The 13336-nt window shown below is 35.4% G+C and overlaps 1 protein-coding gene across 1 annotated transcript in view; it reads right to left on the bottom strand.

The window, feature by feature from the left end:
• The window catches only part of ANKS1B (ankyrin repeat and sterile alpha motif domain containing 1B), a 431424-nt gene that overhangs the window by 355854 nt on the left and 62234 nt on the right, over positions 1 to 13336 (bottom strand). The window contains 2 exon segments of the mRNA XM_058420203.1: positions 4961 to 5062; positions 7474 to 7549. Of these exon segments, the coding sequence (XP_058276186.1) occupies positions 4961 to 5062; positions 7474 to 7549 (178 nt within the window).

Genomic DNA, 13336 nt, shown 5'->3' with positions numbered 1-13336 from the left:
ACCTTTTCAAACAGAAGACTCTCTAAGTAACTTCATCAGAGAAATAAAACATATAGAAACCAGTCCCCTCTATAGCCAATGTCCCTGTAGAGGGGCGCTTACACCTCCTTCACTCCACATCTTCCTGAAGGGCAGCAATCTTCAGGAAACCCTCTGCCCACCTTAAGACTCTTCCAGAACCTGTCTGAGGATACTGCAGCTCCACTGAGGTCTGCCCCAGCCCAGAAGCTCTCAAAAAGCTCCTCCTGAAACAGCTCACTTGCTCCCATGGGAGAGAGGCCCCCTGAGTCTTCATGTCCCAATTCCTCTTAACAGCAGTTTGGTGGCAGGAAATCGACTGGTAACTACCATTGTCAGGTGTGCTAAAGTGACACGAGCTGCAATGGGAGCTGGCTCACATCAGTCACCTAAATTTCAGAGGACAATTTCTATGTTATTCCAGTTTAACTTAATCCCAAAGAAAGCTGATGTTTTTGTGCATGTGTTCACGGAAGATAACTGAAATAAGCACTGAAGCATTCCTATGATTGTGAGATAGGTGAGGGTGCAGCTAAACTTTCAGTCTCAACAACAGCAGTTATATTAATTTGAGAACACAGTTAATGCTCTACTGCTGTTGCACAAGAACCCGCAGAAGAAGTTGAAAAGTCCCCAGAAAAACAAAACAAAATGAACCCATAAACAAAAAAACCCTCAAAACAATGAAGGGGAATTGAGATCTCAATTATTTCCATCCCTTGCAGCAATTAAATCCTTGACTGAAAACCTCTTCCTTTCTTCTAGTGAGCTCCTGCACTCAAGAGAATGGAAGATCTACTTGTCCACAGAAAAAGCAGGAGAGGAGAGAAAGAGAGAGTGAGAATACGTTTAAAAAAAGCGCCAGTGCCAATGAAACCAAAGCTATTTAAGCAGAGAGGAACAGAAAGGAGTTCTGGTTCTGCAGCTGCTTATGCATTTTCCATTTATGAATAATTTGGTAACAAGTACAAACAATGCTAGGTTCCTAAACAGCTTCAGCAGAAGAGAGGAAACAGTTTTCCACTGCATCTCCCTCCATACTGTCTATGCAGCAGCGTTTACTGGGGCTCATGCTATATTTCATCTGTTTATCTACTATCTCTGTTTTATAATAACAATTCTGCTTCTAGAAATAGTAAAAGAGCAAGATTCTAATAGAGAGCATAGTGGGCTGTAGAGAAAGAGCTGAAAGATGGTACAGCTCACATCTGTGTCACATTCACATGTGCTAAAACCAAAACACAGCTGGTTGGTTTAATTTTAGGCCTACTAGCCTTGGCAGCATCCCTTTTATCTCCAATGCCTAATTATAAAAGCCCTAAGTGCCAGTACTTTTAACTGCTTCAGCGCTGAGTGCTGTTGTTTCACTGCACCCATGAAATGCATCCAGCTGCCTGGCCCTGCTTGGCACAGTATCCTAATTCTCCCCTCTTCCAGTACATATAGTGTGTATACAGCTATTTCTTCCTTACTCTGTTAAGAATTTAAACCCTATTAAGTATTTTTAAGTGAGTTCAATGCTACTTCAGACCTGATAAAGACACAGAAAATTATTTGACACATACAAAAGACCTAGAAGTAAAACTTGAACTGTCATTTCTATTAATTCCAACTATAATTAACAGGCAGTAAAAAATCATTCCAGTGTTGTGTAGCTTACTCAGCCTTTTTCATGTTGCTCTTTAGACTGATATTTTAATTTATTTTCCTTCTATCAGATAATGTGCCAACATCTCAAAAAAGATAGCAGACTTTGCAAACACACACACACACAAAAATTGCAGATACTCCCATTGCTGTTTTCTCAGGACAGTAAGAAAAGATGTAAAATAAGGACCTCAAGAATGCTAGGATCACTTCTAAAACCTCATGGGCAAAAGGCTTTGTTTATTTAAACCTACAATCTGTAAAAAGTAGTTTTCTAAATATTCTTTAAAAGAGGTAGAACAGTTTCTATCCACAATTCTTAAATTCTGAGAGGGCATTTATCCACAAGTGGCTACCAGCCCTGCTGGGTTTAGTGTCAGATCATGGGATTCAGTGTTACTACCTGTATTAACTGCTTCTAAACACAGAAATTACTTTTATCTCCTTCAAAGAAGTTTCTTATAAATATAACCAAAGCTAACTCATTTCTTCCAACTCTGTTATCCCTCAGCATAACAGGCCCACCAGTAATACCAGTCACATTATTTCCTTGTTTATTTCTGCCAGCCTGCTCGTATGCATCTTTCAGCCTTTGTTTTATATTTTCAAAGCTAATGTTTTGTGGCAGGGACAAATACTATGCTATGTTAATACTACAAACTGTAAAGTGACACTCAGAACAGCGCAAGGGGGAACCAATAAAAATTAATGAGAATGCTTGGTGATAAAATCTTAGTCTATCCTGGCAACAAGGTGAAAGAACAAATTAATACCACTGTGTCTGCATAAAGTACAAAATTAGCGAGGAACTTAAAAAATCTGACATCATTAATTTAATTTCTATTTCCTATAAGTCTACATGAGAGAGCCATGTAAACTGCTCTACACAACCATGTGAAGACAACAGCCTTAATGAGAATGTATTTGGAAGCCACTAAATCTCTCTTAGTAAATGCCCTTTTTTTCATGGAATTCATTATGCACTGAGGTCGAACTCAATTATAGTACATTCAGTATTCCAAAAATTCCAGTGCTCCACTGATTTTTCAGCTACAATAGGATAACTACACACTCCTTATTGAAGAGTATACTCAGCTGTCTTTTTAGAGGAGGGTAGGTCAACTGTATCATCAGTAGTGCTAGTACTAAATCCTGCCACTCCTGATCTTTTCAACTTCAGCTCACAGTTCAAACTTTGAAGGATAAAGACTCAGTGAACTTGCTGATGAAAAAGAATCTATATAAGTTCCTCAAGTGAGTTCTGAAGGAGCTCCTCAGGTTGTCTTAAGAGTCAGAATGGCATCTTTGTAACTATTTTTTATTCTTGGACATCACTTCTGATTATAGGCAGAGCACAAAAATAAACAGCTGCTCATTACAAGACAGTTTCATCACACTAATAAGAGCTGCAACTACTAAGCAGTCATTTTTGAACTTCAAGGCACACTTCTGAAAAATACTGCATGTCAAAGCAACAAAAAGGATTGAAATTAATGTATTTTTATCTGTGTGTGTGTGGTAAAGACTGAGGGCAGGTACTGAACCATCAACATGAAAAACCCATGAGAGGGGCTTGGATGACTTATTATTCATAGAGCAAGGGTACTTTGAAAAAAAAGTTTATCAGTGGGGTTGAGACTGCAAGGAGAAAATGGAACATAAAGAGGCAGTAAAATTAAAATTAGTTTAGTTGGGATTTTATGATGAATCTTAGACTAATACCTGAAGGATGATTGATTTGGATGTCTAAGAAAGTGGAAGCTCTGACTGACCCTTTTCCTGCCACTGAAGAATTTCCAGTATGACATTAACAGTCTTTTCCTCTACATGGTAGTATGTTCATGCTGCAGATCTGTAAGGACTTAAAGACTGAAGTTTGAGTCTGAGTCAAATTAGGAAGTCTCTTCTGCTGACAGGGGAAGCCCTGTGTCCCCACACATCTCTTCCTCCCCACTTTTCAATGCGTATTTCTGTCAGTTACCTGGGATGGAGGTAACTATGAGACCTGAATCACACAGGAGGAAAGCTAATTAAAACTACAGAAAGTATATTTATAGATTTTTAATATTATTTCTCATTATTTTATATATATAATATATATATTTTATATTCTATTGGTTCATTAACTGAATCAAGTCAATTTGAAGTCTCATGTAAATGGGGAATATGCAATGGAACTGTGTAGGTGGAAGGAGGGGGAGAAGGAGAAAGGGAAGTGAGGGATAAAGCAAAGGAAAATAGGAAGAAAGGAGAGAGGGAGACCTCAAGGCAAGCTGTTCAGCTCTAACATTAATCTGTTCTTTACAGGAATACTTCTAAAGCCTGCAAAATTTTCATTATACGTATAGGAGTTTTGTATCTTCAGTTCATAATCTTGCTGGAAAATTTTACGGAAGCTGGTCAACTAGTTTGGAATTTATTTAGAAAAGAAATGACCCAGTATGGCCACCTGATCTCATTTTCTCTAGGAAATGTACCTTTAAAATACAGTTATAAGGGAGCCTGTAGCATGAGGTAGTTCATGTGTTGAACCAATACTGAACTGATTAAATGGCTTATTTAATGGTGGAAATAATCAATACAGATGAAGATGCAGCACTGATACCTGCCGGGACCTCCTCTGCCAAATGCACTTAATGAAAGGCTAATCTGAAAATCCAGGGAACAAATTCCATAGAAGAGAAAAAATTATGTTTAATACATATTGTTTATGTTCTAGTTCACTTTTCATCACTTTTTTGCCATCTTCTAGAGTAAAAGATTTAAGTAAGCAATAAGCTTCCATGAACCTTATATCATGAAAGTAAGATGGGGAATGAGAACAAGTGCATGTAGGAAAATAGTATTTCTCCTACAATAACAAGAAATACTGCCTGGCTTTTTTTTTTTTTTTTTTTTTAAATTTAAAGAAAGCGGGAAAAAAATCATGAAATGGTTTTTAAAATTTTCATCACGTTTCAGTCATTTAATTGCTATTTATGAACAAATCAAGCATTTCAATTGTAGGTTATTATTACAATTTAATGGAACTGCTATCTAAATAGTATGTTATGGTGTAATGAAGATTGTAAAAAGACTAAGTATAAGTGACACAGCATGCTAATATCAGCAGCCCACAAAAAAGAAAGGGTTTACTCTGAAATTCAAGTATTGGACAGCTTATTCTTGTTCAACAAATCTTTTTAAATCAAAAGACTGCTCCTTTGTGTAATGAAACATTTAAAGAGTAGAAATTACTATATACAATAATATGTCTCTATTGTCTCTAACAAATGTATCATTGAATATGGCTTACCTTGAAGTAGAGCTGCAATTTGGAGAGACTGCTGAGATGGATGCTCTTTAAGTATATCCAAAACGGTTCTGCCCAAACTGTCCTTTATGTTGGTGTCAATTCCTGAAAAAGAAATGGATCTGTGGTTGAATATTTAACCCTAAATGCTTCAGATTATAAATGTGTTATATAAGACTGAACTATCTGAAAAATTGAGAGGAAGTGATTTTACAACTTCATTACAGCTGAAGTACAGGATATATTTCTGTTTAAAGCTTGAGTAGCCTAAAATTCACATGCTGACATGGATGGTCTTTATGTTTCTGTAGAGCATGGGAATATAAAGTAACCAAATTTGGGATTATTTTAAGAGATTGTTCTTAAGGAGCAGCCATCCTAAAAAGGATATTTTGTAAAATCAAGAGGTTCTATGTATGTTTTTCCTACATCTCTCTCCAAACTGCTTTAATTCATTGGGAACTTTCTAGTCCATAATACCAGTATGTGTTTTGGGAGCAAGACTGAAAACGTTTTTTATATTTATGTTAATAAAGTTGTACTTCATGGCAAGATTTTCAAAATTCATGCCCTGAATAGACTGAAATATCTATGTATAGTATACAGGCACTATGAACAGCCACAGGATTTCCTCACAGACTGTCCATACTGCTAATAAAGTAATGGTTTGGCTTAAACTGTGAATTAAGTTTGAGGCTTGCTCTGAATCAGAACCTGTTGTGCGTAGTACTGCATGACTCTCTACCTTTGCCTTATGGTAGAATGCTCAAGTTGTTTTGCAGTTTAGGCGTGCTCTCATAGCAAACAAAGTGAAATTCTTCTCAGGACACCGAACAGAGAAAATCAGAAGAAGCATGATTTAAAAGGACATTCTGAAAGCATTCAACAGAAAAGGCTGCAATTACAGTAATTTCCTAACCCAATGGACAGTTTCCTAATTTGTTTTGTGAGAAAATTTTATCACTAAAAACAAACCTAAAATATTACTGGGCTATATGATATATTATTATAATATATACATTATATTATATAAAATATATATTACACCTATATAATGTATAAGTTAGATATCACATCTTCTGTATTATCCATATGGTAATGTATATAATACATAGTATAGATTATGTATTAGATATAATATATAAAATAAATTCTATATTATAGATTATATATCATATATCATATATCATATGTCTCATATATATCATTGTACACATTATAAATTATATATAATGTATATATATTTATATATATATACATTATATATATATCACATATATAATCTTTATATAGCCGTGGTAGTTGACTTTTAGAGGCCAGACATACCAACTTCCTTCTTTCCTTTGTAGTAGCTACTTATAACATCTTCTGACTCTTTTTGAAGCGGAACTAGAAAAAGGGATAGTTTGGTACAAAAGGCAAAAGGTGGGGAGTGTTACAGAAGTACAGAGCATTTGGGGTTGAAGGAGTTCACAGTGAAGATTCTACTCCACTGTCTTGACAATTGTATGCTGGTAGAGGCTGTAACATGTATTAATCTGAAAAAGGTGGGCTTTTTATGTTGTCTAAAGGGCTCCCTATGTTTGTGTGATGTTGGTCATTCCTTCCATTTTTAGGAAATAAAAAGGCCCTGCCTTTTTGAGGGCAGGTGAAGATCCCTTTCAGCCTCCTTCTTTTCATCGAAACAGAAAAGAAACTTGGAAGGACCTTTTTTTTTTTTTTTTTTTTTTTCCTGAAAACAGGTTTAAGATAAGGGATACACTAGCTGAGATTCAGATGAAGAGCTGTGATTAGGATATATCTTCTTTTGCAATATATAAGTAACAGCACAAGAACTGAATATAATGACCAATGAGATCCCTCAGTGTAATGGAAGTTCACAGATCTGCAAGAAATTATTTTTATATATTTTCATTCACATTGGTCTTACAATTATCTGAGAAGACATCTGTCTAGATGAGTAATTTACCTACAATGATTTTGAATCTTATTATGCAGTAGATGGGTTGTTTGGACTTTATATCCCTGTTCTTCTTTCAGGACAAGTGCAATTCTCAAAGACACACTGCCTTCCCCTTTTTACACAGGCACTCAGTTTATCCAGGAAATGAGGAAGCAAGCAGAATGGTGCGTTTGCTAGGAATAGCTAACTGAAGGAAATAAAAGTGAACATGAATCCTCTGGACTCTACATCAAAGAATATTCTTGGTGGCTTTTCACAGGGAATAACAAAATTTAATGTAGCCATTTTGTTCTCATAATACATTTATTCTTAGAATACAGTGGCATACACTGAGTCATATATGGAATTTCTGAGTCTGAACATCACCTTTGTTCTCTGTGTATAGCAATTTCTTATTCTAAAAGAACATTATTTTAATCAGAAGTACATGTGATTAAATTTACAAAGGCTGATAAGGATAAAAGCAATTTGTATAACCAAAACTTAAGGAGGCATACACCAGATTAGGAAAATTAAGTGTACTTGTTCAGTGTTTCCTGTAAATCAAATTTACCTGTTTCAAGCAAAATGCGTACTACCTCCACCTTTCCAAATAGGGCTGCTTCATGCAGGGCACTCCCCTTTTCTGTCTAGAAAAGAAATATTGTGACATTTTAAATATCAATTAATACTTTTGTAAAGAATACACTTGGAAAATAAGTATTTATTTTTTTCCCTTTTATTTTGCCTACACAAAAAAACCCACTGAATGGGCAGGAATAAATACTAGAATACAAGTGTTTTTATTATTATTCAAGACAAAACCAAAAATGCTGTAAGTTCTACTATAAAATTAATAACTATATAAGAAAATATAGTAAGAATGTATTACAGCTCCTTGTTAATAAGCCTGCATCTGTGTAAAATTTCTAGACTCCTATTACAGCAGAGAAAATCTAGTCAATGCCATCAGTGGAACACAGTTCTTCAGCAAAGTCAGACAGTTTACATGTGGACATCTGCAATTAGATGTTTTAATAAGAAACTGGATCACACCCCAGGTCAATTCAGTTATATAGTGAGAGATGCCCTAGGGTATCCTGGTGTCCAGCTGCTGATCCAGTTGATGTTCACATTTGATCTGCCTCACATCTCCCTCATCCAGATGTCTTGGACACCCTAAGGCACCTCCAACAGCTTTAGATGCTGATGCTTATGTCATTTAAATTCTACCTTAGATGTCTGTAAACTTGATTTAGCAGACTTTTTTGACAAAATTTTTTTTGTGAGCAGAGTTCTGCTCAAATAAAATTTACAGTCCTGAAAAAGACACTATCTGTACTAACAAGCTACTTTTCTTAGTACTGTACACTGCCGTTACTGAAAAATTCTGAACAGGATAACTTTCCATCTAATAGCATTAGCATTAGCTAGACCACTACTAGATCTCACTGAGTATCTCACTTACCTCCTTTTTTTGATAGTAAATTAGACTTTGAAATTTATTTGTGGCAAGTGTTAAAGGTTTTACTGCTCAAATTTGTTTTTTCTATACTTTATCCAAGTCATACTTATTATGGTAGAAATACCTTAAAGATACACACATACAAACCCAAATTCTGAAATAAAATAGTAATTTGATATTAATTAATTGTGTCAGAATGCATCAGACTTACAGCAATGACAGGATATTTAGAAGTAATCAGAGATCCTGAGATAAGATGTGAGCACACTGTAAGTGTACATATGTCCTACGAATGCTTAGTACATGGAGGCATAAATTAGAGCATGCCCAATGACATCTACATCCTGCATACCACTTATACTTACAGTATAACAGAGAGGAGAAAGAAGTCAGTAAGAGAATATACAAAAAACCCCACATATCCTAAAACACCTTCTAATATTTCCATTTTCAGAAGCAATCTAGTTGAACTTTCCCAGGTTCATTTGGAATAAGAAGACTAATCAGATTTACTTAGAGTTGGTTTCAGAATACTCAAACAATATCTTTGGGCTATTTCCAGTTAGTGCAATTGGCTTCAAAATAGGATAACTGCAACAACAGTACCACTGCAAAGGTGCACACAGAGATTAATGTGCAGCTCAGAAATTTCTGGGATTGAGAAAAATTCTCAGAGAAGTCGTTGATAGTTATAGTTCTGATTACTGAAAGAGGCTTGACATCAGCAATCTTGGAAAAAGCCTATTATCCTCATGGTGTCTTGTGGCATTTTCTTTGGATTGATTGCTTACTGGCACGACTATTGGGTGGATCTGGTACTATTGAGATACAGTTCTCTGTCATTGAGGAGGAGTGTTGGCGGCAGGTCAAGGGAGGTGGCTCCCCTTCTGTTCACTGCTGGTGGGTCCACACCTGAAATGCTCTGTTCAGTTCTAGGCTCCCCAGCACAGGATGGAGATGGAGCTACTAGAGAGAGACACTGAATTTAAGAGACTGGAGCATGTCTTCTATGAGGGAAGGCAGAGAGAGCTGCGACAGTTTAGCCCAGGCAAAGGAAGGCTAACAGAGGATGTCATCAATGTGTACAAATATCTTAAGGGAGGGTACAAAGAAGTCTAAGCCATGTCCAGTGACAGGAGAGAAGGGGAAAAAACTCAAACACAGTAGGTTCTGGTCGAACATAAGAATTTTTTCATTTTTTTCTTTTTTGTCAACTGAGCCCTGGTGCCAGTACAGGTTGTCCAGGAAAGTTGTAGGGTCTCAGCCCTTGAAGATATTCAGAAGTCGTTTGGACACAATCCTGGGCAACTTGTTCTATGGGATTCTGCTTGAAAAGGGGGAGTTGGACCTGATGACCTCTAGAGTTTCCTTCCAACATTAACCATGCTCTGATTCTGTCAGGGATAAGAATTAGTGATGTAGACATAAAAAATGAAATCCAGAGAGGTTCAATTGTTAGAGGAAGCCAGAGAACAAAATTTTATTTCTATGAGATTGAACTGCAGAGATGAAAGCCAGTTGCACCTTGGCTGACTAAAACTGTAGATATTCTGTACCAATAAGGAACCTTGTTTAATGGGAAAAAAATGGACTACATTAGTGACAACAACATCCTATTGCTGCACTATGATCTGAGACTGAGAAAGATCAATGTTCCTGCATACTGTATCAACAGCTTTGAGGACAAGGAATAGGATCTATCCTCAGGTTACCCAGTTAAAGGGTGAAAAAGATCCTGATATGGTAATTGGCATGGGCAGCAGTCTTTCTGTTCATCAAAATTCCCCACTGGAGGAAAGGTAAGCAATATTTTCCTTGATGAAAGCACACATCTTGTAAGAAATTTAATTGAAACTAACATGAGAAGAGAAACTTCCTGTGGATGTATAAGGCAAATAAATCTATCTGGGGGCTACTTAAGAACCAGAAGATAGTTATGTTATGCATAAAAGGGAGTACAGGAACTTAAGCCACTTTTACACATGTAATTCATAGAGTTGGGAGAAGAATCCAAACATAAATGCCTTTTTTATACTTATGTACTTTCTTGCTTCTTAGTCTATTCTACCATGATATTTCCTGTCATATCAGAACATCATCCTAAAATTCTTTACAGATGTTCCACACTGCCCTGCATTCTAAGGCAGTCTATGCTTTTTAACTCTGAGCTTTCAGGCAGTAGTAATGAATGTCACATCCTGGAAACGAGATATATATTATGAACAATTTGTTCAAAAGAGGAATTTAAAAGGCACACCGTATAAACAGTGCAAGGATCTGTACACTATAAAGGTGATTTTCTGAACAAGAGGAGAAATATTACCATGAAACTGAACTAAAATCAATCTGAGAATATGGAGATTCAAAGCACACTTGTAAGATGCGGATGTATAATTCTGCATAAGATGTCATGGAGATGAATGCTGACACAAATCTTAAAAGCCCTAGGCAGGGTTTCACGGTAATAAAGAATAACTAACAAGTGAACCAGATCCCTCAACCCAAAAATTATCCAGAAGGCAGATATGTCCTTGTTACTAGACAGTTCAGTTACCAAACTCTGCTTTAACTTAGAGGGAATGCTGAACTTCAGGATGAACAGGGCCAAGAGAAATTCAGACTGGCTGAGTAGATGTATCTCTCTTTGTAAATGTACATGTGGCTTACAACTTGAAGGTAGATATAAGTTCAGAATTCTTTTTCATGTGCAATAGAGCATTTACACAAATTGCAAAGATTAAAAAATATAGTTGCAAATAATTTCTAGATATTATTTAAGATGTTCTAGAACTCTTAGGTAGATCTTTTTCACTTATAACTGTGTGCCTGTGCACTAATATACTCTTCTTGTCTATACTACAGCAAGTAAGCTTAAGATTTATAGACAATTTTCACTGCTTTACTTCCTGAAGTTTTCATTGCCTTGGATCGTATTTTCCTGGCAAAGTAAACATTACCATTATATCTGGAAAGTCTTTCTCAGTGATAATAAAAAATGCTGCTGGCAATTTTTCATGAACAAAGTGAGCTAAAGTTGGCTTGAGTTTGCACCAATGGATAATATATTGATTCTCTGGTATAAGATTTCTGTATATGAAATACAGAAAACTAGAGCACAAATTGTGCTAAACATATAATAATACAGTCCCTGCCCCTGCTTACTACTAAATACAGGTACAGTGTCACAGCTGGACACAGGAGCCAAGTTAGGACAGGAGGACATTGTCAATAGGCGCACCAGAATACCCAAGTCAAGTCAGCTTGGTGTACTATTTGCAGGCTCACAGAGAAGCATCCAAGGTTTTAAAAATTACAGATTTTCTTTTAATCATGAAAGAGCTTGTTGTTTAAGTAACTTGCCTTGTCCTTATTCATAGGCAGTTTGCTATAGTTCTGACATGAAGTTCAAACAGAATCTGAAGGACAGAATGGTAGCTTTGCAAATTGATTCATGGAATATCCTCCATATACAGCGGGAGCAAAAAAGAAAGGGCACAGCTTTTTGCAGTACTACCAGTGATACTATTATTATTGGTCCAGATTTTTGCTGTGATTAAAGGTGCTCAGGGAGTACAGAAGAGAAAGATATGATAGCTAAAGTAAACCTCCCATTTAAACAAAAACATCTTTACAATTACAGAGTGATACAAGACGAGCTATTCCTATTATCATCTCTACACATTCTGAGAAGTCTTTACTGGTGATAAACTGAATTTATTTAACATGTTTTTATGTGTACAAAATTGTTTACCTCATAAGATTTTACTTTGCAAATTTTTCTTTCCCAATCAGTGATGCAAATCAATTTAATAAATAACAAAATAGTTGAGTTGGGTTTTAAGTGACAGGCCAATATTTTGTGTTCTCCTCAGTTTGATAAGCTGCCAGTAATCATCAACAGAATTTTTCAGATGCTACAGAAGTAATAAATTAACAGTAGGTACAGAGCCAAATTACCAATATGCTAAGATGTTGAATGAAAAGGAACATATTGATAGAGAATATGTATACTGGCAAGAAAATAAATAAATGATATTTCCTTATGGCAAGTAGGACAAAACCAGAAAGAGCAAGATAACCTAGTGCAAAAAAAAAAAAAAAAAAAAAAAAAAAAAACAAAAAAAAAAAAAACCCCACCCCTCCATGCATCTGAATAACTAAAAAACAAAACTCTAAGAATATAAATCACTTAAATGCAATTAGAATAAAAATAAATTTAAAAACAAGTAAGCCCTATAATTTTAGTGTAGATGCCAAAGGGATCACCATTACTAAAAGAATCTTTCATTTCTTAAAAGTTTGGAAAAAAAATGCAGCCACTGTATTTTTTTAAAGACCAGTGAAAAACTTTTAGCATAACTATAGATAAAAATGCCTTAGGAGAATTCACAGTAATGCTAAAATTATCTAGATTACGTAAGAGGAAAGACACATTTCATAAAAGCATTGTGTAATATTTTGCCTTCTTGTAATCATCAGTTTGTGAGTTGCCATGACAGACTATTTTCCTTTAATTATTCTATTTCTTAAATATCAATTCAGGCATCAGTTTCTTTCTGAATTTTTCCTCATTCATTTGCTAGATATAAAAGAGAAATTTTACATTCAGAAATATGCATTTGAAAGTTCTTTGTTGGTGTAGCATTAAACTTCTAAATTACTGAAGATGTAGTAATAGTAAAGGAAAGAAAAAAATGAGCTGCTTATATTAACTTCTGCAAGTGTCTTTCTTTCTAGTAAAGAAAATCAAAATCAAATTAAATTGAAAGCTTCATTGCCAACAAATTGACAGGGGTAGACAAATCACATAAAAGTGTTTCACTTTAAAGTGTTTAGTTTGAAGCAAGTACCAACACTAACTCAAAATACACGAGAGATAATAAAAGTAGTAAAACAATTTTGCCACATTTTCCTTTGGAAGGCACTTGAGTATATCCACTTTTAATCTTAAAATACTCTAATATTTTATGAT

This window comes from Hirundo rustica, chromosome 4 (genome assembly GCF_015227805.2).
Source record: "Hirundo rustica isolate bHirRus1 chromosome 4, bHirRus1.pri.v3, whole genome shotgun sequence".
Taxonomy (NCBI): Eukaryota; Metazoa; Chordata; class Aves; order Passeriformes; family Hirundinidae; genus Hirundo; species Hirundo rustica.
This window is presented reverse-complemented; position numbering and strand designations above follow the sequence as displayed.